This window comes from Vicugna pacos, chromosome 3 (genome assembly GCF_048564905.1).
Source record: "Vicugna pacos chromosome 3, VicPac4, whole genome shotgun sequence".
Lineage (NCBI taxonomy): Eukaryota > Metazoa > Chordata > Mammalia > Artiodactyla > Camelidae > Vicugna > Vicugna pacos.
Genome location: NC_132989.1, coordinates 17,025,462 through 17,048,169, shown reverse-complemented (window position 1 = coordinate 17,048,169; position 22,708 = coordinate 17,025,462). Strand labels below are relative to the sequence as shown.

The following is a 22,708-nucleotide window of genomic DNA, read 5'->3' as shown; positions in this document are numbered from 1 at the left end:
GAGGAGACTGGGGTGGGCAGGAAGCTGGTGACCATGCCAAGGGCACACTACATGGGGCAAAGGATAAATATAACTACCCCTAGTACAGTGTCACCTCACAGACCACCCAGTGCTGCTTGTTTGATATGCAATTTCACACCCTTGATTTAAACATCCAGTGAATTCCAGGTAGACTTACGATTCATAAGGCTCTACGTTCTCATGAAACATCTCCTGCCTTGGGGATACCTGTACCCCACTGCCAGGGGCATGAACACTCCCTTTTGTTCATACCCAGCCAAGAAAGATACTCTCATGGGGCAGTAAGAAGTCTACCCCGGCCTGACAAATCCAAGTTCCACAACTAACAGTAAGCTTCCCTGACGTCTCTAAGAGCTCTACCTTACCACACCACGCCTGGGCCATTCCAAAACCACCACAGTTCAAAACACACTGTGGGAAGAAACGCAGCCTTGACTGTAACTCCACCTAGCCCAGCTCCTGGCCGGTGCGTTCCACTTTCCTCCCTCACTGATTCACCTCCGAGGGAAACTGAGAACCAAGGGCTTGAAGGGTTGCCTGGCTTGCGTGTGTCTGTGTATGTGCCTTTCCACCCAGTTACAACTAGTATAATATCCCGTCTGAAATAGAAATGCCTTCCCCCTTTTCCCCACTGACCCAACCAACGTCACATTAATCCTTGAAGGCTTAGCTTCCAGCTCCCCTCCTTGGTCAAGTTTCTACTGACAGCCAGGTCTAATAATTGAGAGTGTGGCTCTGCCCTGGATGTGGGCTGTCTGGATTCAAAATCCTGGCTCTGCTAATGACTAGCTCTGTGACTTCAGCCGAGTTACTTAACCTCACCATGTCTCAATTCCTTCATCTGTAAAATGTAATAAAAATGCCTCCTGCATACCTCTGTTGTGTAGATTAAATGTTACTATGTGTTAAGCCTAGAGAACATTATTAGGCACATAAAAAGTCAATAAACACCAGCTATTATAATTAATAACCATCCTAATCTCAAATAGCCCTCTCCTTCCTCTGGACCTCACCTATTCTACTAATTCAATAGTCGATACTGATACTATCTGGTAATGCCACGTGCTTTGCATGGACAGATCTCTCAGTTCGCCTAAAAGACTGCAAAGTCCTGGGGGGAGAGAGCACAGTGATTTGGGTCCCAGTGATATCCCCCACAGCACATGACGTAGTGTGCGTCCAATGCCTGAGGACAAATGCGGTGCACACAGCAGGCGTCCCATAAACACTCACAGGCAAACGGCTCTGTAAAAACTGGAGGAAATTATTTCTATGTTTATGCTCCGTGAGTTAAGAATGTTGCTGGAGACATATAAAATTATAGGATTAGACGAAGATCGTGTAAATTTATATACCCTTCTCTCCACTACCGACACACGCATCTGATGGTTAAATTCCTTCTATAACATCCTAGGCAAGTAGCCTTCCAGTCTGTTTTAACAGAGACGGCAAAGAAGATTCAGCGTACATATTCAACTGTGGTGGTAGGTGCCCGAATCACTGCATGAAGACGGACTCTGAGCCTGTATTTAAGGCTCAGCTGTGCAAAGTGCTAGGATCAGTTGGTGATGCCTGACGTGAACTCTGGAATGAGGAAGAAGCTTTAGGTATTAATTTTTTTCCTAACTCTGAAGATGTCTAAATGAAGGAATGTACTGCCTCCAAAGAGAGCAGACTGTTACTTTTTCATAAAAGTTACATAAAAGTTACAATTACTTTTTCATAAAAGAAAAAAAATAAAATTAATTGTGGCTTCTACTTTGAAGAAAGTATTGTTTTATATTAGTTGGCTTGTGTGATATTTTCATTTTTCCTACTTCTTGGTTTTTTTTCAATGGCAGCACTGGGGATTGAACCCTAGACTTCGTGCATGCACTCTTATCACTTACCTTATTTCTTACTTCTAATATGAAAAAAGTATTTATGCAAATCGGCAAGGGAACTAAACATGGATATCTTCATTCTTGCATTTGTTTGTTCATTCACTCACTCACTCATTCATTCAATGTATTTGATTAAAATGTCGACCTTTAGCAAGTTATTTACTTTCTGTTCCTCTTCCCCTCTACCCTCCTCTGAAAAGAGGGTAATCAGAGTGCTTACTTCCTAGGACGGCTGGCAGATTAAATGAGACAGCGCATGTAAAACATTTACCAGTACCCAGCACATACTATACACTCAATAAAACGCAGCTCTGACACAAGTCTCTTGATGCTCAGTACTAGGTTAAGCACTGCAGATGAGGGGAAGAACAAGAGACGGTCCTTGCTCCCCAGGGCACCAAATAGTGTCCGAATTGCTATGATTGATAAAAGCACAGGGTGTTTTGAAAGCTCACCAAAGGGGAAGCTAGCCTAGATTTGGGGGCTAGCAAGGAATGAGCACCCGCAGAAAGTTATATTTAAGCCAAGTTTTCAAAGACAAGTAAGCAACTGCCTATCACCAGAACTTTAAGCTAGCCAATGAAGTGGATTAATATCAAAACAAAATGGAACAAGGCTGGGGATGGTGATTAGAGTGGGTTGGATATACCAGTCTTACACACTATCTTATCAGGATGGGGAAGGCCCCTGCTTTATGTGATGAAGGGCTATGTGTAAATCAAACCTTTTCTTACAGTTCACGATGTAAGGAAGCCTACCTATCTATGCTGCTTACAGGCATCCAATAGCAAACCATTTTGTAAAGTAATTATATATCCCTATATACACCCAATATAATTATACTCCAATAACTATAATTGTATAATTATAATTAATTATATAACTATAATTAATACAATATATAAATATAATATATGTAAATATATTTTATATATAATTATAACAAAATTACATTGGAATATAATTCCAATTATATTTCCTAATTGGAAATCTTACCTGGAAGGTATATCCTAGCTGTGCTCTGCCCATCGAAGTCCTCCCCAAGTCAAAGTTCGGCTGAAATACCCTCTCCACCCCAAAACCTTCCTCCGAAGGGATTTCTCCTTTCTGCATACTCCTAAATCACTTATCCTAATTAGAACTCTTAGAATTCCTCTGGTACCTACCACGCTAGGCCGTCTATTTTTAGGGTACGGTATTCTGTGGACATTTCTCAGTAGCCTTAAGGTCACATCTCCCACTTTTCCAGGACGCACAGAGTGCCCATCAACGCAGCTGGCCCTTAGCATCGTTTGGGGGACTGAATTGAGATTTTTTCACTCCATTCAGGCAATCCAAGTGAACTAAGTCTAGCTCCCACTTTAAGGGATGCTGTGCATCTAGACTGAAGGGCTAAGATAAAGACTCATTTTTAAGGAGAAGGAGAAATAAGATATATAGAAACAATGGTCTTGTCAGCAAAAGAGAAACAAGTTTCTTTCTGAGCCTCTAAGGAAGATCCAAAATATAAAATCAAGGGTTCTATATACGTACTTTATTAAGCCATCTTCCATGTAAATATCAGCATAGAAGGACTGATCATCGTTGACGATTCTGCCTCCCTTGATCAGAAGACGGTCACTCTAGAAAAGAAGGAAAACAGGAGTCATTCTCACAGCCAGAAGAGTGGTCACCGAGGTTCTCCCAAGTCATTGCTTTATTTATTTTATTTTTTAACATTTTATTTATTTACTATCATATCATTTTATTTATTTTTTTATTTTATCTTCATGGGTAGGGGGTAATTAGGTTTATTTAATTTTTGGAGGAGGTACTGGGGATTGAACCCAGGACCCCATGCATGCTAAGCATGCGCTCTACCACTTGAGCTATACCTTACCCCTCAGGTCACTGTTTTAGAAGTTTAGCAGCAACCATTTTCTTAAGACGTCTGTGTGCTCTGGGCACTCAGTTTTGAGCTGAGTGTATCTGTTGAGGACCCAGTTTTTCTTGTTTGCCCCTAATTCAAATTATCCTGGAATTTCACCTCTTGCTTCTGCAAAGGCCCTGAGGTGGGAAGAAGATTTGTTTCTTCGTAAGCCTGAGAAAGATCAGTGCGGAGGGAGCTTAGAGGCCAAGGAGGGAAGAGGCATGAGATGACATTGGTGAAGTAGGGCTTTGAAAAGGAACCTAGGTTTTATGGGGAAGGAAGCCCCACATACAGGCTAACTTCTGGCTTCAGAAATCAAAGAGCATGAACAGGGCACGAAAAATGAGAATTGAAGCTAAGACTCCACTGGGGATATAGCCAATTACCACTTAGTCTCGTTGCTTCCAAGGTATTGCATAAGAATAAGAAATTTCATCATGCTGTATTGTCAGGGGGTAGGATTTTTTTAAAAAATACAGCTCCATGAGGTGTTTAGAAAAAAACCCACATACGTGGCAAAGAAGATGTGCTAATGAGATCAGATACAAACTCCCACCTCACGTGGTCTCCCAGCCCCTCATGAGGTGGCCTCCATCAGTATGTCCATCCCGGCTTCTGTCACTTACTGCCTCGGATTTTATACGGTGGCAAAACTAAGAAACATAGCTCTTGCCACATATCAGCTGCTCCACTGACCTCTACAAAGCTGTTCTCTCTGCCTTCTCCTAGGTTCCCCTGGCATCTGACAACCATCCCCTCCTCTGGCAAGCTTCAGGCAAAGGGTTTGCCCCCTGGGAGGCAAACTACCTGACTTTCCAGCAAATTCCACCTGCTCCCACTGCAGGGTAGGTCATTACACTGTTCTACAGTAGCTGGCTGACTGTTCAGCTGTCTCCTGGCTAGACCACAGAATACTTTAGCCTTAGAGCCATGTGTCTTTAGATCTTTTTTCCCCATTTTAAAAAATTTTTATTGAAGTGAAGTTCACTTACAATGTTGTGTTAGTTCAGGTGTACAGTAAAGTGATTCAGTAATACATATATATATTCTTTTTCAGATTCTTTTCCATTACAGGTTATTACAAGGTACTGAATATAGTTCCCTGTGCTGTATAGTAGGTCCTTGTTTTCTATCTACTTTATATACAGTCATGTATATCTGTTAATCCCAAACTCCTACTTTATCCCTCCCTGCCCTTTCCTCTTTGGTAATCATAGTTTGTTTTCTCTGTCTGTGAGTCTATTTCCAATTTGTACCTAAGTTCATTTGTATCTTTTTTATTTTTTTAGATTCCACATATAAGTGATACCATATTTGTCTTTGATTTACTTCACTTAATATGATAATCTCTAGATCCATCCATGTTGCTGAAAATGGCATTATTTCATTCTTTTTTATGTCTTTGGATCTTTTTTTTACCTTAGTTCCTGTGGTCTGTCTTAGACAGCTGTTAAACATTGGCCAAATGCATGGGTGAAGGGAGGGACATAGGAGGTTGTATTATAACAATGTGATAGAAAGGCCACCTAAGTCAGAATATCATATGTCAGAAAATTGGACTTCTGAGGAAAAAACAATTTTTAATTGAAGGCTACTGTAATCTACCATTTTTAAAGTAATTGCAAAATTATATGAGGCTGTCCTAGGACTATGCTTCCCAAACTCGGGGGCCATATGAGAAAAATACAGATTCCCAGGCCTTGCTGTAGGCCAACAAATGTGTATTTTCTAAGCTCTTTAAATGGCTCTTATGCAGCCATCAGCCAGCCCAGCACCAAGTCACAGACCAGCACCAGGGACCACTGCCCCAGACACAGTTTGTGAAGGCGACAGAAGCGTCTCCGGCAGGAGCTTCATAATCTTAACAATCTTGGTCACTGGAAGAGTTCCCTCTCAGAGCTCAGTGCTCTCCTGATGTTCGTTACCTTTCTAGCGAAGAACTGACGTAAGCTGGGTTCTGGAAACGGGCCAGTTACTGCCTGAACTGAGCCCAGCTCTGAAATACGACCAGCCTCTTACTCAGGGACATCCAAACCTGAGCCACAGTGGAGCATCACTTCCCTCAAGAAGCACCAAATGTCAGCAAAGGGGCAAAAGCTACCTCAGGCCCCAGGTACACTGGGGGGATAGTAAGAGGTAACCAAGTGGAATGAACATCATTGAGGTGGCGTTATTCAAAATTGTTCAGATGCGAATTCAATAAAGTTCTCTGGCTCCATCATCAGAAATCTGAACAAATGGAGCACACAGATGAAGTAGAGGCTTGGACGAGATTTCAGAGTTGGGAATAAGACCCCCACTCTATGGACTACGGTATTAATATTATTATTTGCTTTCGTCAGCAGAGCAGAGATTTCAAAACCACGACTCACAGAGTTCAAGCAAATGCTGCTCCTAAGAGCCCTCAGCCTGTCCCCCTTACTTACGTTAAAGTGGTTAATAAAAGTGCTTCTTATCCATTTTAACTCCTTCCAGGCATGTGGTTGCCACTACACAGGGCAGTTTAGGCAAACTGTCATCAGACACAGAAGCATCTGAAAGGCAAGTCTTGGACTGGGTGTTGAAGAATGACTCAACGGCTGACCAGTCCCAGGCCACATAAAACTGGACCTCCCTCATGCCGGGACATGCCTGTCTGTGAAGTCATGGACCAGCCTGAGCGAGTAACACGTGCTACGTACAGTCAAACACCAACAAGAGGAAGAAATCTGACAGCTCCAGTTACAAGTCACCCTCAACAAAGTTAGGAAGGTCAGAGACTGTGGCTGTGTGGGGCTCTTTGCTTTCTGTTCTCGGCAGCTGAAGCCGCCAGGTACCCGTGAGAGGATGCCGGAGGAGGTGAAGTGGTCTAGACTGGAGCTTACCATGCCTGTCATGCAATGATGTATGTAAAGAACAACGGTACTTCCAGAGCACACGGGGATAATCTGGAGGGCATATGGAGCCCAAGATGAAGATATCCAGAGCCTGAAGCCACAGGTCAAGGGCTCTGGCTGCCTGAGGTCCTGCACAGCCACCACGGCTGGGTACAACCCCGTCTTGCAGCCTTGGCGGGGTGCCAGGCGTACCAGCTGGCAAGCTTGGGTCCAGCCAGGTCCTCCCACTACTGGGAGAATCATGCAGAACCCTTAACCAGGTGTGTGATCTTGACTTAGGACTTAACCTCTCAGAACTTCACTTTTTTTTTTATTACCTCGGAGTAGATAATAACACCGAGCTCACCTCACAGGGTGGCTGCCAGGAATAAATGCAAGGGATGAAGAGGGGAAAATGAGCATGCAGACACGTGTCTATACAATAGCTAACACACTAACGTGTAGTAAACACCTCTAAATATTAGTTAGATTTATTCTACTCATTTACAGTACTTTAAATTTTTGTGAAAAGCCTTAAAGTAAGAAACATACTAGACAGGGACTACTGCTCCCATTTTCCAAAGGGCGAGATGTACACAGAGACAGATGACTTCCTCCAAGTGACAGAGGACATCAGTTCCAGTTGGAATTAAATCTAGATCTTGGCAGTCTGGTGGCATCTACCTCTTGGCACCAGACTGATTTCCACCTGAGGCCACAGTAGCAACAGACCCTGAACCTTATGCCAAGTGGCTCTTTCTGACAGGGCTCTCCTCTCTGTTGGACACTGAATCTGACAGTCCCAGTGCTGAAACTGCTGACCAGTTCTCTGCGGTAGATAACTTTAGGAATCCAATAACTTGTAAGCCACTATTAACAAAACTGGTGCATTGGACCCACCCCTTATGGCCTGAATGTGTTAATGCCGCTCACAAAGGGACCAGATCTGCAGTCCAGGGTAGCAGGGGTCCTTGAAGTTTGCTGAATACCAACCTTTTTTCCTCCACTAGAGTATGGTAAATAATCAGAAAAATCAACTATAAAAAATGAGGAGTTTGGGAGAAAAAAGAGAAGAGAGACAGAGAGAAACAAAGGAAAGGAAGGACGGAAGAGAGGGAGAAAAGATGGAGACAGAGATGGGGGGAGAAGAGGGAGGAAGAAATAAACTTGTAACAAGGGATGCTGTTAAGAACAGCTGTGATTCAAACTAGACTAGAGAATGAAAGGACGGAATGTGGAACCCAAGCCTGTTGGAGATGCTGGTTCCCAGGTTAGTCTTCCTCACCTAGTTTTCACCTTCCAGAATTCAAATTATCCCCTCCGTCTACCTGAGCTAACAAGACTATGGCTCCCAGAGAAACCAGAGTCCTCCAGGGGTTTCTTCCCAGCCAATAAACTCAGCCCCAGAACAGTACTTAAGGTACATCTGTTTATACTCTGCAGACATCCCAGCAGCTCAGAATAAGAACTCTAATCCTAGGAAGAGAAAAAAGAGGATACACACTGGAGAAGGCGTCTTCCAAAACCAAATTTTTATTACCTGTGTTCAAATCACAAAGCAGAGACTCGGACCCTCAGTGGGGACTCCACACCCTTTTAAAAATCCAGATGAAGGCACAGGTGGTTATTTAAAAGACATCCCATCTGGGTAATTAGATTTGGCTCCCTAAAAACACTCCCGCTCTTAAGAATACATCAGGATGGACAGACTACATGGATGGAACTTTGTTGTTTTCTTCCCCAAAGCAGCATCACTGAAAGAGAGAGAGCAGGCTCTCTAAGAGAGTCCCAGTGGACGCAGCGTGGTGTTTGGGAAAAGGTACCGAGTAGGTTCTGCGGAGACCAGTGTTCTCACGCCACTGCTGCTGTTAAGTATGCAACCTTGGGTGAGACGCACAAACACGAGCTTGAATTCTGGCATTAACACTACCTGTGTTTGGACAAGTGACTTCAGCCACTCTATCTGTGACATGGGGGACAATGACATCTTTCTCTCAGGGTGCTGGTTAGGATTACGGGGAACCTGTATGTAAAGGGCTGAATTCTGCTGGGCAAACTAGACATGCTTAGTTCCCATGAGCCAGCATCGTGATTATTCTCTGGACCATCATGACTGAACTTAAATTCTGGAAGTTGAACACTTATATTAATCAAAGTTGAACAGACCTCATCATAAAGGGAATTCCAGAGACGCCGGTCCCCAGCCAACCCTCGGCAACGGCTCTCAGCTCCAGCCACCAGCAGCTGAGAGTAGAGCCAAGACTTCTCCTTTTAAACCCACTCCCACTGGGCAAGTTCCCAGGGCCCCCCAGGTCATCCTTCCTCTGGAAATAACCCTCTGAGAGGAGATAACCATCTACTTGGTCTTTTCCTGCAGAAATGGGGAATGGGTGGCGAGGGCTTAAACCTGCCCCCAAACTCACTCTCCCTGCCCAATGCATGGATGTTTTTAGGCTCCTCAACGACAAATGGGCCGTTGAGACAGAGAGAAAGAGTTCAGGTCAGGGAGACAATAAGACTTCTCCAAGAGCAACACAGCATCTTGGCTCTGAGTCTTTACTGAAACCAGGCATTGTTGTACAGGGTGGCTGTTCCCGAGCCCCTGAATGGCTACAGATGAGTCTCAAAGACGTTTCTCCTTCCTCTCATCACCCAGGCTGACGATCTAGCGTGCACCACGCAGGTTAACCTGGGGCATGCCCTTCAAAACACAGCCCCCTAAGCAGAATTCACCTCAAATGGCAAGCACTGTGTTCCCTTTCGTTAGTGAGTTTGGTTTGGCTCTGGAAGGACAGAACACGAGGTGGGAGAAGCAGTAACGCAGAGAAAGCAGGAGCCAAGGAGAGTATTAAGCAGGGCAGGGGGGCTGCTCAGTCTTCTGCACGGGAACATCAAAGCCCACCGTGTGCATCCCCCTCCACAGCAGAACCTCACGTTAACCGTTCTGAAGATGTAATTATCAAAGGGCCAGACAAGCCATGTGGCCTGCCCAGGGTGAGACTGGAGTAGGGGCATGAAGTGTGGATGGCATCTTAATCCCCAGGCCCCGATAACCGGCTCCCAATCTTCTACAGGGTTCCAGACACAGATAAGCATAAATGGATACACAGGCTGGGAACCAGATGGTGGGGACGGGACGGGTGGGTCAGCCAGAAGGAGCCACAGAGCCACACCCCACCCTCAAGCAGGAAGGTCAGCTGGGCCAGTGAAGCCCAAGCCTCAGTCACTATTACCCTATTTCCATGATCTTAGACATATCCTGACACAACCTGTACTGCTATTTATTTAATATTATCCTTACATAGATGTATTTTAAGGGCAAACGCTGTCTCACTCCCATTAATTCTAAGCCAGTGTCACTTACCAAAACCAGACACTAAACCTAGGAATGAATACAGTAAAAACATCATGAAATTCTGGCTACATTTTGCTGCCCTCCGAAGGATGGGTTCTGAAAGATGAGCCCAGATCTGCTACCTCTGTTAGAAAGAAGATTACCAAGCGTCAGGGGGTGTTCAAGACAGAGCAGCACCACCCTGAGACTTCTTCCTGGATCTCTTCAGAAGGTTAGAAAAAGAATTACAAAGGGGACCAAAGTCTTCACACTGTGGTTCAGTGTCATTTAGTGCCGCCTTCCAGAACCACCTAGAATGAGCTAACGTAGCAGCAGGAAGAGCAACCCTGCACTTGAAACATGGGCTGACCCGGGCCAACAGGGGCTGATCCGGGCTTGTCAGAAGTAAGAACAGGGCCCCAAGCAGAGGCACAGGGACCTCCCAGGTACTGGGCAACACAGTGAGGGAGGAAGTCACTGGGGATCATGGAGAATCACTGGGTCAGAAGGCTGGGGATGTGGGGGAGGGAGGCAGATCGCGGTAAGTCTAGTGTGAGAGCACAGATGCCTGATCAGCAAATAGGACATGGAAACAACATAAATGTCCATCAATACATGACTGGATAAAGAAGATGGATGGGTGTGTGCGTGTGTATATATGTGTACCTGTGTGTGTGCGCGTGCGTGTATAATGGAATACTACTCAGCCATAAAAAATAAAATAATACCATTTGCAGCAACGTGGATGAACCTGAAGATTGTCATTCTAAGTAAAGTAAGCCAGAAAAAGAAAGAAAAATACCATATGATATCACTTATATGTAGAATCAAAAAAAAAAGACACAAATGAACTTATTTACAAAATAGAAATAGACTTACAGTCATAGAGAACAAATTTATGGTTACCAGCGGGTAAAGGAGATGGGAAGGGATAAATTGGGAATTCGAAATTTGTACCACTTGGGCAGTGATGGAAATGTTAGCTATGTTGATTGTGGTGGTGGTTTCATGGGTGTCTACATCTATCAAAATTCATCAAATTGTACATCTGAAATATGTGTAGTTTACTGCACATAAATTACGTCACAATAAAGTTGTTAAAAAATTTTTTTAAATAGGAAGTGCCAAATCTGGGTAACAGAAAAACACTGGCTACATCTTTAACTGGGCTCTCAGGAGGGAAAAATGGAAAAGTGGCTGCTTGAATGGAAACCAGCCATAAATTTTTTTTTTTTTGATGGGGGCAGTGAGTCAAGAAAAATAGGTCAAGTTTTCAACCTAAGTTGGCAAAGCAGAACCAAGCAAGGTGAGGCATGGCTGAGAGTTCAAGGTTCAAAGCAGGCTGGGGCCCACAACCATTCCGGAAAACACTGGGAGGGACTGTGGATTTCCACCACCTTAGGATGGGACATGGATGTGAACTATGCTTCACAGGACAAGGGGACAGGCCTCTGCCTCTGCTATTTGGGCTACATTTATTTTAAGTTTCCATACTGATTGAAAGAATATGATGTTTATAGTCCTGGAAAAAGTAAGAGAACTAACTATGTCTTTCGTATCACAGCTTAAAAATTTAGTTGCATTTACTACCATGTTTCCACATTCAGCCATTCAGAATTTAGGTACCGCCCAAGGGAGTCTGGAAGTCAGAGCTGCATCGGCATCTCTGCTGCTCACTTAACGGTGTGATTTTGGGCAAGTGACTTGATCCATCTCTGGGCCTCAGCTTCCTCAGCTGAGTGAAGGTATAGCTCTCTAGAAAGACCCATTCATGTGTCTGTAAAGTACAGAAAATAACGCCTACCTCTCAGGGCTACTGTGAGAATTAAAGAGCAGGATGCAGGCTTGGGCACTTAGAAAAAGCTCCCTAAGTGGCAGGCATGACAAATATCACTACCACTGCTAATTCCACTATCGTGCTCCCACCTCCACTTCATCGCTCTGATTACATAGATGTCCCATTAAAGGTGAATCCAAATTGCAGTACCAATGTAAGGGAGCTATTACTGTTATATACAGGGTGCCTGAGAAGTGTGTTGCTCAGAGCCAGAGTGTGAATCAGAACGTAGACTGAAGAAAAGTCAGTGCTTTAGCGATCTGATTCATGGCCATCTTTGGTCTGGATTTATATAACAGGTTTGTGTTCTATTATTTGGGGGTTTTGGTTTTGTTTTGCATTGTTCCTTTTAGGCCCCAGTTTCATGTGCTGTGGGTGAAAGCTCTCTGTCCACACACAGACTAGGAAACTGGGTCCAGCTACGTTCTACAGGGATCCTGTGTCCCATTAGCCCAACAGCCTGTGCAAAAGCCCAGAGCCCATTTCATTAAAAGGAGTGCCTGAAATTTCAACCAGGCTTTGAGTCTAGGGATGAAGAGGTTTAATAATTCATTGCTGAAAGGTACTCTTGTGTGACTGCTGGCTGTGGAGATGTTCGGTGAACGCGAAGATAACAGTAGGAAAAATAAGCCATGAACACAAAGAGTAAGGTGAAGTAGAAAGAGAGGGTAAAATTATTGACGTAAAGTGATCAGTGGTCTGGGGAGGTGGGGAGTTGGGGGTGAATAGGCCAACAGTCAGAGCACTGAGGGTTTTCAGGGCAGTGAAATGATTTCATAAGATACTCTAATGGGGGATACAAGGCATTATGCACTAGTCAAAACTCAAAGAAGTGACCAAAAGAAAAGCAAATCTTAATGTAAAACTGTGGACTTCCTGTTAATAACCTATCGATGTGGGTACATCAGTTGTAACAAATGTCTAGCACACCAACATGTTAATAAAAGAGGAAAGTTTAGGGTGAAGGGAGTGAGCGTACGGGGGCTCTCAGTGCTTTCTGCTCAATTTTTCTGTAAATCTAAAAGTGCTCTGAAAAGCAAAGTTTATTAATTAAGAGAGAGAGAAATGGGAGGAAAATTCTCTGGTAGAAATCAAAGGGTCTACAGAGATTCGTCAAGGTGGGTCTTGAGAAAACGGCTGACCTGGACAGACAGGTATGGTCAAAGGCAATTCTGATGAGAGTGGGGAGCCATTCTTTCATAACTGGCATTTACTGAATGTTTCTTACATGCCAGAAACTCCTTAGAAGCTTTACGTACATTCTGTTCTATTAACCCCTCAATGAAATGAATTATCTGCTATTATCCCCCATAAGTTGAAGAAGACATGGAAGCTTAAGGGGGTTGGCACAGGGTCTGGCATCACATAATCAGTCACTGGGAAAACTAAATATACCAATTCAAGAAATGCATTTCAGGGGGAAACTTTGGAAATGGGTGGGGTCCCTTATGCTTAAGATCCTGGAACAGGGGATGCAAACAATGGCTAGTTATCGGGTTTGCCCTTTACCCCAAGGGTCCTGGGGAGCTCTGGAAGGATTTTAAGGAAATAAGTGAAATACAATCTCCAGGTTTAAAAAAAAAATACAAAGCTAACAGAATGGTCACGCTGGAGATAAAGGACAGAAGGGGTCAGAACGTAGTAACAAGTGGCAGGGGAAAAAAAAAAAGAAACAACCTTTACAGCTGAAGATGCCAGGAGACAGATGGAATCCTCAGACTGGATTATTAAAGAGAGTTTAACAAAGGGATTATTTAACAAAGCGTGGGCAGGATTTAGAGAGATTAAATGGATGCACAGCATCCAGGCCCCACTGAACAGCAGGGAGCCATCCCACCTCTGGGCTCAAGGAGGCTGAAGAGGGCAGCTGAGTGGAGAGGGCGCCTTGCCAGGACCTGGGACCTCCAGCAGAGGCACGCAGCCACTCCACTGTAACCCAGCAGAAAGGAATCAGGGGTGGGGGGAGACCCTGACTTCACTGCCCACCCTCCCTCCAATCTCCTAGTGGTGCCACGTGAACTAAATCCAGCCAGGAGCCCAAGGGCAAAGGATGTATCAGTGCAGCCCAGACAGGTCCAGGGTATGGAGGGGGGCAGAAAAACATGGAGAGGGTGTCTGGAGAGGCAAACAGAAAATGTCTAGCCCAGTCCCTGAATATCCAAACACAGGACAGGATTTAATTAACTACAATACAGCCACACTATGGATTACTGTGCAGCTACCTTTGACACAGATTAAAGCTGTATCTTGAACATGTAAAACTGAAATAGATAAAATAAGTAAAGTGCAGACCAATGTGCAAAACACGACACTATTCTTGGAAAAGCAAACGAAAAATACTATATGCAAATAGGTCTATTCTGTTTTTGTGTGCGCAGGAGAAAGGTCCGGAAGAATGTGCACCAAATTATCAACATGCGGTGAGGCAGGAAGGAGGGAGGTAGAGGGAGGAGGGATGAGGACTTGACCTCTGTCTCTGTCTCCTGTATTTCTTATTTCCTTAATTAATTTATGTACCTATTATTTTGCTAGTTGCACAATGCATATGCCATTTCATAACTTTTAAAAGAGATTTAATAAAGAATTTTTTTTGAAAAAAGGAAAAGAACAATAAGGAGACTGCTCTGGGCCAGGTGACAGCAAGAGTGTGGATTAGAATGTGTATGGCGCACAGCCGAGGGAAACTGCGGGGGAACAGAAAGGGACGTGCCAAAGGTGAACGCGGCTTCCAGGCAGGATGGCCAGGAAGGACCCATTAACAAAAATAGAGAACAGATGGATGGACTCAGAGATTATCACACAAAGTGAAGCAAGTCAGACAAAGGCAAGTATCATATGATATCACTTACATACGGAATCTAAAAAAAAAAAAAAGACACAAATGAACTTATTTACAAAACAGAAAGAGACTCATAGACATAAAAAACTAACTTATGGTTACTAAAGGGGAAGGAGGGGAGGGATAATTTAGGAGTTTGGGATTAACAGATAAACAGTACTATATATAAAACAGATAAACAACAAGGACCTACTTACAGCACAGGGAACTATATTCAATACCTTGTAATAACTTACAGTAAAAAAGAATCTGAAAAAGAATAGTTATATATGTGTGTGTACATCTGAAACTAACACGACATTGTAAATCAATTATACTTCAATTTTTAAAAAATAAAAAAAGAAAGAAGGGGAGGGTATAGCTCAGTGGTAGAGTGTGTGCCTAACACGCACGAGGTCCTGGGTTCAATTCCAAGTATCTCCATCAAATAAATATGTAAGTAAATAAACCTAATTATCTCCCCCACCCCCCCAAAATAGTAATAAATAAAATTAAAATACAGTGATATTATAAAAAAAGAAATAGAAGTACTAAAAAAAAAAAGGAAGACAGAAAGGTGAGTCACAAAGTTGGGGTGTGAGTATGAATAAGAATTTTGAGGTGCTGGTTAGCCACACAGCACATAGATAGAAATGGGGGCCTGTGATTGAGAGAATGGTCAGATGCTGATGGATGGAGCTGAATTAAGGCCACACTGAGATGGATATACCAAATGAAAGGCAACGAAGAATAGGAGGGACCTGGATTCTGGTCATAGCTCTGTGACCACGGGCAAGATACTTCACCTCTCTGTGCTGCTGTCCACTGAGTGGGACCCATGCCCCTCTTTCAGAAGTAGCTATCTTCTTTGCTCACTTGTGCCTGGCAGCTGGCTTGGCTGGGCCTTTCGAATGACAGGGAAGCCTAGTGAATTCCCACCCCCTTGCTTCTCAGAAACAAGAAACTCTTTCACTAAATCTGAAAGCCAGCCAGAATGCAATTCCCAGAGGAGGAATGAGGGCTTGGGTCTTGGAATGTGTGAGCGGCACCTTCAAATGACAGGCAATTGCTCCCCATCTATTTGTGGAGGCCACAGGGATTCTGCTCCAAGTCTGACCTTATACTTTGAAAACTGGCAGGGGCTGCCCAGGGTTTGCGGTTCTCAGCACACAACCACTGGTTTCTGCAGCTTCCTAAAACTGGCCCGTGGTGGACGTGTTGAGAACATGCAGCTGCCATGTTCCAGCTCACACCACAAGGCTGCGGAAAGGGCTCTTGGAGAGACAGCATGGGAGGAAGGGACCATTTCAAAGAGCAGAGATGGCCCCAGTTTGCTCTTCCATGGAGTCCAGACATCAGAGGTTGGGTCTGTCCAGGACAATGAGCAAAAGGGCCTCATCAGTCTCTTTGCAGCTAAAGGATCCAAGTGGTGAATCAGTGCCAGAGCAGCCAGCTGGGATGGTGAAAAAGAGAAGGGCTTTGGCATCACACACTTAGCTATAAAATGAGGAAAACGGCACCAGCCCCAAAGGACCGTGGTCAGGAGAAAGCCCAAACTCTGGTGCATAGGAGGTGCTCAAGAAATGCACGTCTTTAAAATCAGACTCACATCTTCTCAGCGCCTTTCACTAGGACACCTACCAACTCTCTCCTCTATTTTGAAAAGTAGCTTGATTTTTCATTTCTTTTCGGTTTACATATGTGCCTTAACTCCCTTTCCAGAAGAACCCAGACATAATTCTTAAGAAGGAATATGGGGAATTCTCTTTCTTCTGCCTCTTTCTTGACACAAGAAGCAGATAACGGTAATGACGGATTCTCTGGGTCCCAGCCTTCTATCTGCCTAGGAACCTGCATATCCACACCTCTGCTTCCATTTGATAGACAGGTGGTTACTAAAGCAGTGACAATTTTTGACTCTTAGGCCCCAAACTTCTCCAAGTTAACTGACAGAGAAAACTGTAGGTGCTCTGAGAACAAGGACTTCAGATTAGGGAGACTTTGAGTGAAATGAACCCTTGAAATAAATCCAACTGAGACACCTCTTAAAAATTATAGAACTCAGAAATGAGACTAGTGGAGGCAGGGGCATTAATCCTCTAACAAAACGTTTCTTCACCTTCAACAAAGATCGAAGGCTTCACCCAATAGACACCTCCTGGAATATATTCAAGACTGCTTTCTATTCACAAATGTCATGCCCACACCACAGGGATCGATTCTCTGTGCCTGAAGGCCCACGGACTTCATCCCTACCTACAAAGTCATGAGTTACACTCTTCCCTTCCCAAGGATCACTATTTCCCATTCTATGATTCTAACACCAGGAGAATAATCTTTTGGAATAGTTTCAAAGTAGCCCATTCTTTTACGACATGTCTCTGCTTAGAAACGTTTCCAAAAGTGCCGGGGCTACTAAAGTTGACAATTACAGGGGTTTGCTGCATACCAGACTAAGATGTGCATGGTGACACGTGTTAAATTGTGTCTAAAAAAAGAGCAAACAAGTTAGAAGTCACCTCAGATGCAGCAGGTGTTCATCTATGTGCTATCGCTTGTGTCTGTTACCCCAAGTCTTTTCATCTTCCATTGATCATTTCATTCACGTGAAGTTAGACTGAGCTTGGTCGCGGTGACACAGGGGAGAAGGAGACAGACATAGTCCCTATCACCATAGGGCAGAGAGTTTAGAAGCCTTCTGATAACGCAGTTTCCTTGACACCTGTTCTCTCCAGACCACTTAGCCCAGGGTAAGCACATTAGTTTAAAGTAAACGGGGGAGGTATAGCTCAAGGGGTAGTGTGCTTAGCACGCAGGAGGTCCTGGGTTCAATCCCCAGTGCCTCCATTAAAATAAATAAGTAAACCTAATTACCTCCCCCCCAAAGCAAAAACAAACAAAAAAGAAATCAAAAATAAAGTAAAGGGACAGCACGCCTTTTCATTTGTTTATTTATTCATCCATTCATTCCTTCATTTAACATTTGTAAATGCCTCCCATTCACAGTCCTAGGGATACAAGAATAAACAAAACAGATTTCCTGCCACTGCAACTGTAGGAGTTGAAACAGCAAAGAATAAGTCAGTCACTAAATTGGTAGAGTTGTTCCAACAATGATGAGTGACATTTAGAAAGAGGGTGAGGGGATGGTGGAGGCTTAGAAGAGGGTCAGGGACTGCTTCCGATTAGGTTTTCAAAGAAGGCACATCTAGGAAGCTGTCAGCTGAACTGAGCTCCGCAGGTAAAGAAACGACCGCTCCCTATTCCAAGGCTCCCTATTCCAAGGCACCCCAAGTACCGAAGCTCTGAGCTGGAGATGAACATGTCAGGTTCAAGGGAGAGCAAGAAGGGAGGTCGGCTGACGCCAAGTCACTGGGGGGCAGTGGCAGGACTGGAGTCCAGACAGACAGTCAGGGCCAGGCCATGGGGACCCTTGAGCACTGTGGTCTGGGTTTCATCCCAAGTGCAACAATTTTTGAGCTGGGGAGTGACTTGACCTAATTTACATTTTTAAAGGATCACTCAGCTTATGCATGGAGAAATGACCTTATGGTTGGCAAAGTGGAAGCACTGAGACCGTTGCTGGGTTCATGCAGTTAGGTGATAGAGGGTCGAGCTCAGGTGGTGGTGGCAGGGGTGAAAAATGGTGACAAGTGGCTGGATTAAGAGTCTATTCTAAAGGCAGAGCCCACACAGTTGCACAGCTAGCACACACTGAGCTGGGCCTTAACCCCACCATCTGCTGAGGACAAAGCCCAGCCACCTCTCAACCTGCTTGTGTCTTCTTACTAATGAAGTCCAAGTAGGTTGAACTCATACATTTAAGCGATGACAGACCACACGGTCCTCAAACACGGAGGACGCAGGTGCAACAGAGCCCCCCACAGTCAACATCTACAGCACCTCCTATTTCCTCTCTCGTAGCAAGAGGTTTTACCAGCAGCTCAAGCTCATTTGACTTTTTTTTTTTGGCTATTGCATATTTATCAGGTCTTACTGTTACAAATACTTCTAAAATAGCTATTTGTAAAACTCCGGCACAGAGAGCTTCCACATCCACTCATGTTGCAGAGGTCCGGCTCTGGTTTCCTGCTTCAGCAAGCGTGACCTGCTGTGGGTAACTGACTCTCCTCCGACAGCTCAGATTTCCTGGGGGCCTGGGGTCCATCACTAATGACTGTTAATTCTTCATTATGTGAAGCTGTCCATTTTGACGTGTGAAGGTATAAGCCACTGGGAAACCTTTGTAGTGAAACTCGAATACCTTCACTATCTTTTCAGACTTTCCAGATCTCTATTTTTATCCTAAAATCAGGGGCCAAATAGTTCCTGTTCAATCATTTAAGTGGATTCCAGGCCACTGAGACTTCAGAGGACATTTTTTTCTCTTCCTAACTTTAAGCAACTCGGTAACAATGGTTACTAAACAGTGTGGGTTGACTTCAGTGTAGTGACAGTTTTAAAGTCAGACAAAGAGATGAATTTGGACCTAACTCAATCACTTAGCCCATAAATATGTAACTTTCGATGAGTTAACTTTCTGAGCCTGCTTCCTCATCTGCAAAGTGGAGCTAATAATAACTATACTTCAGGCATGTTACAAGCGTGAAATGAGATGCCACATACAAAACTATGATTCCAAATCAAGTTAGTATGGGCTTTGGCACAGCATTATTTCTTAGAAGTAGTAATAATTATCTGGGTTTCCCATTTCAGTTCATGGACAACTTCCCAAGTTTGAAGTTCTGAATTTTGAATGTCTTTGTTCTTACCTTCCTCTGGTGTTAGTTTGCTAAGGCTGCCATACCAAAGTGTCAGAGATTGGGTGACTTAAACAACAGAAATTTATTTTTTCACAGTTCCAGAGGCTGAAACTGGATCAGGGCCCACTCTAATGGCTTCATTCAACTTAATCACCTCTTTAAAAACCCTACCCCTAAATATAGTCACCTGCTGAGATCCTGGGGGGACCTCGAAACATGCATTTTGAGTGGACAAATCTGCCCATAACACACTCCCCCTCACATTCTCCCCTACAAAAAAAAAAAAAAAAAAAAAAAAAAAAAAAAGGTGAGACTAGCACTGAACCAGAGCAAGGGAAATGAGTCCTTTGCCTCTTTTTTTAAAAAAAGAATTTGCTGCGTGACCTTGGGCAAATTATCTGCCCTTTCTGGCCCACATTTTCTTAATCATTAAAATGAGAGGCTTGGAATAATGGACCCCTTATTTCTCATCCTGCCCTTAACCAAGCAAAGCTAAGTTTTCCCCATGATTTCTCACATCAAAGAATCTGAGACCGAGTGTGCAATGAAGTAACCAAAATCAAAACAAAACACAGCAAAACAAAATCATACCTTCTCCGTATGAATAAACCTAGAATGAATTTTCTAGAAGCAGAGGCTTATGGTCAATTGCTTGAAAACTATTCAAGTTGTTTAAAGCCCTCTCTCTCTGTAAGGCCATAATTTAAACCAATTTATTCGGCTAAACCAGAAACCTCGCTATGAATTTAGCAATATCCTCAAACAAAGTAATCTCATCAAGATTTGGGGCAGGGACTGGCTTGGAAGGAAAGAGGGTACAATTTCAAATAAAGGTATCCTTGAAAGAATTAAGGGGGAGAAGTTTTTTTAAAAGAAACACATATACACACAGAAAATGCAAAATTAAAACCAGCTCCCAAGCTTATAGGTTAAGTCATTAAGGGCATGGGGAAGGTGGAGGGAGGAGCGGGCATATTTCCTCTCCAGCTGTGTAGCTTTCAGTCCTAAGACACTGTGCACCTCACAGATGGCAACAGCCTCAGCAAGACAGGGAGGCAAGCAAGGGTGGCGGGGAGAAAACAAAGGTGCTCACTTGAGAGCAGAAGAAAACAAAGAGGGAAAGTAGAATTTTCCCAGGAAAACAGCAGAACTGCTGGAGCTAGTGGAGTGATGACAAGAATATAAAAGTAAGATTAAAGACACCAGGACGCTAAGGGGAGGGTATAGCTTGGTGGTAGAGTGCCTGCCTAGTATGCACAAGGTCCTGGGTTCAACCCCCAGTGCCTCCATTAAAATAAATAAACCTCATTACCACCCTCCCCCAAATAAATAAAAGTAACTTTTTTAAAAAGACACTAGGACTCAAATCAGAGTCCAAGACTCAAAAACTGAGCAGTTTTGGGGCAAGTTACTCAACTCCTCACCCTGGGGTAGCTAAATTTAATTTAATGTAATTTAACTTCAGTTAAAAAAAACCAGCCAAACTGAAAACAAACCTACCATCTCATTTGTACTGTTAATATCACGAACAACCAAAAAATTCAAGCAAAATGGGATTTTTTTGAAGCACTGGGGTAATATGTAGGTATTTCAAATTATGTTCTGAAAGAAAATTTAAAACGGGGAAAGATGTCATAATACATTGTGGAATATAAAACAGCAAATATGGGGGACCATTTTAATAAACAACATACACAGTAGTAAGAAAAAACTCTAGATAGATGTAGTCAAACTTTCCAATGCCTATCAGCTGAAAAAATTTCATGGGCGCTTATTTTTACTTTCCTTGTTTTGTTGGCTTTTTGGTAAATTTTTCTACAATCATCACTTTTTTTTTTTTATAACTGAAAACACATACACACAATCATAAAAACATTCCATTCAAAAATGGCCAACCCAGCCTGAGGAATGACAAAGAACTACAGGCTGCTCCTTGGCCAAACCTTCTGAAAGGTGGGGTTTGCTGCATGAACGCAGACCAACCTGTCTACTGGCTGCTGACACCTGGAATGACCTGTGGGTTCCCGCAAAGGCAGAAAGATCTAGGTTAGATCCTGGTTCAAACTGTCGTGTAATTTTTCCTCTTTGAAAGAAGACACAAAGGTCTATATTAATTCTTTTAAATCATTTTCAGTAAGAGAAACAACAGGTCTGTCTGCAAGTAAGAAGTACCCAGGTAGCCCCCGAAACAGGCTGAGAATGAGGCCAGATGCGGAATTGGAAGGAGAGGAAGAGGGGCCTGAGAAGAAAGAAGTACAAGGGATGGATGGACTCCCTAGTACATTGCCCCCACTCAGATCCTGGACCACAGTTAATGCTCCTCGTTCTGCTCAAGTGCTGTTGTATTTCTCTCAGCCCGGAGAGCTTGTGCTGGGTTCTTAGAGACATGCCTTATCTCTTCAAAGCTAATATTCTAGAAAGTTGTCAGCGAAAGGGAAGATGATGTACAAGCAAAAATACATGTGCATTCTGATCATCTTCTCGCTTGAAATTATCTCTGCAAAGTAAGTGTTAAATCAATGCATCCATCCATTCAACAAACATTTACAGAGAGCTTCATGTGTGCCTGCCAAAGATGCCAAAGACACAGTGCTGGAGATCAGTGATAATGACAGAAAAAAAAACCATCCCTACCTCATGGAGTGTCCGTGGCATTATTTGGCCTTTGAGGGGAGGTTATTCCCATTGGATGGGAGCCATTGCATTTCAGATATTGGCAAGAGCAAGTGACAAGAGCTTGGGGGCCATATGTAGACTCGGAGCTGCTCCCTGGTGCTTTGCGTGTTGGTCTGACCAGTCTAGACTCAGGGCAATTGTCGCCTTTGTGCCCTTCTCAATGGTAGCTTTATCCAGAAGAGACAATGTATGCGCCAGCAAATGAATCACGATACCAGTTTAATAATACTCTTTTGAATTAATACTCAAGCTCTGCTAAGAAAAAGACCTATCAATCATCATTATCCTGCTGCTCCCTTGGACAGAGTCTACTCTCTGAATGAGTCTTAATCAAGTCTACTCTCTGAATGAGAAAAAGCCTGGGATTTTAAAGGTGAAAAAACAACCAAAGACCGTTCTATCCAACACAGATGTGGGCCAGTCCTGCTGCGTTTAAGCCAACAACTACTGCCCTCATCCATGTCCTCACTATGCTCTCTTCCATCCCGGGAAGGGATTAGAACTCCTCTCTGTGGATCTGGAACCAAGTGTAGAGGGCTGACTATGATCTCAGGAGAAAACAGAAGGCAAAATAAAGGCTCACAGGATCATTTGCACTGGCAGGGACTTGGG

At 43.7% G+C, this 22,708-nt stretch overlaps 1 protein-coding gene and 1 non-coding gene across 3 annotated transcripts in view; one reads left to right on the top strand and one right to left on the bottom strand.

The window, feature by feature from the left end:
* DPYSL3 (dihydropyrimidinase like 3) overlaps positions 1 to 22,708 on the bottom strand; it is a 103,054-nt gene that overhangs the window by 27,922 nt on the left and 52,424 nt on the right. For both annotated transcript variants that reach the window (XM_015239425.3, XM_006204480.4), the window contains exon 2: positions 3,438 to 3,526. In XM_015239425.3, coding sequence (XP_015094911.2) covers positions 3,438 to 3,526 — 89 coding nt within the window. The remainder of the gene's footprint in view (positions 1 to 3,437; positions 3,527 to 22,708) is intronic.
* TRNAV-AAC (transfer RNA valine (anticodon AAC)) lies at positions 15,029 to 15,101 on the top strand. Its single transcript has one exon. It is a non-coding gene; the product is annotated as a tRNA-Val (tRNA).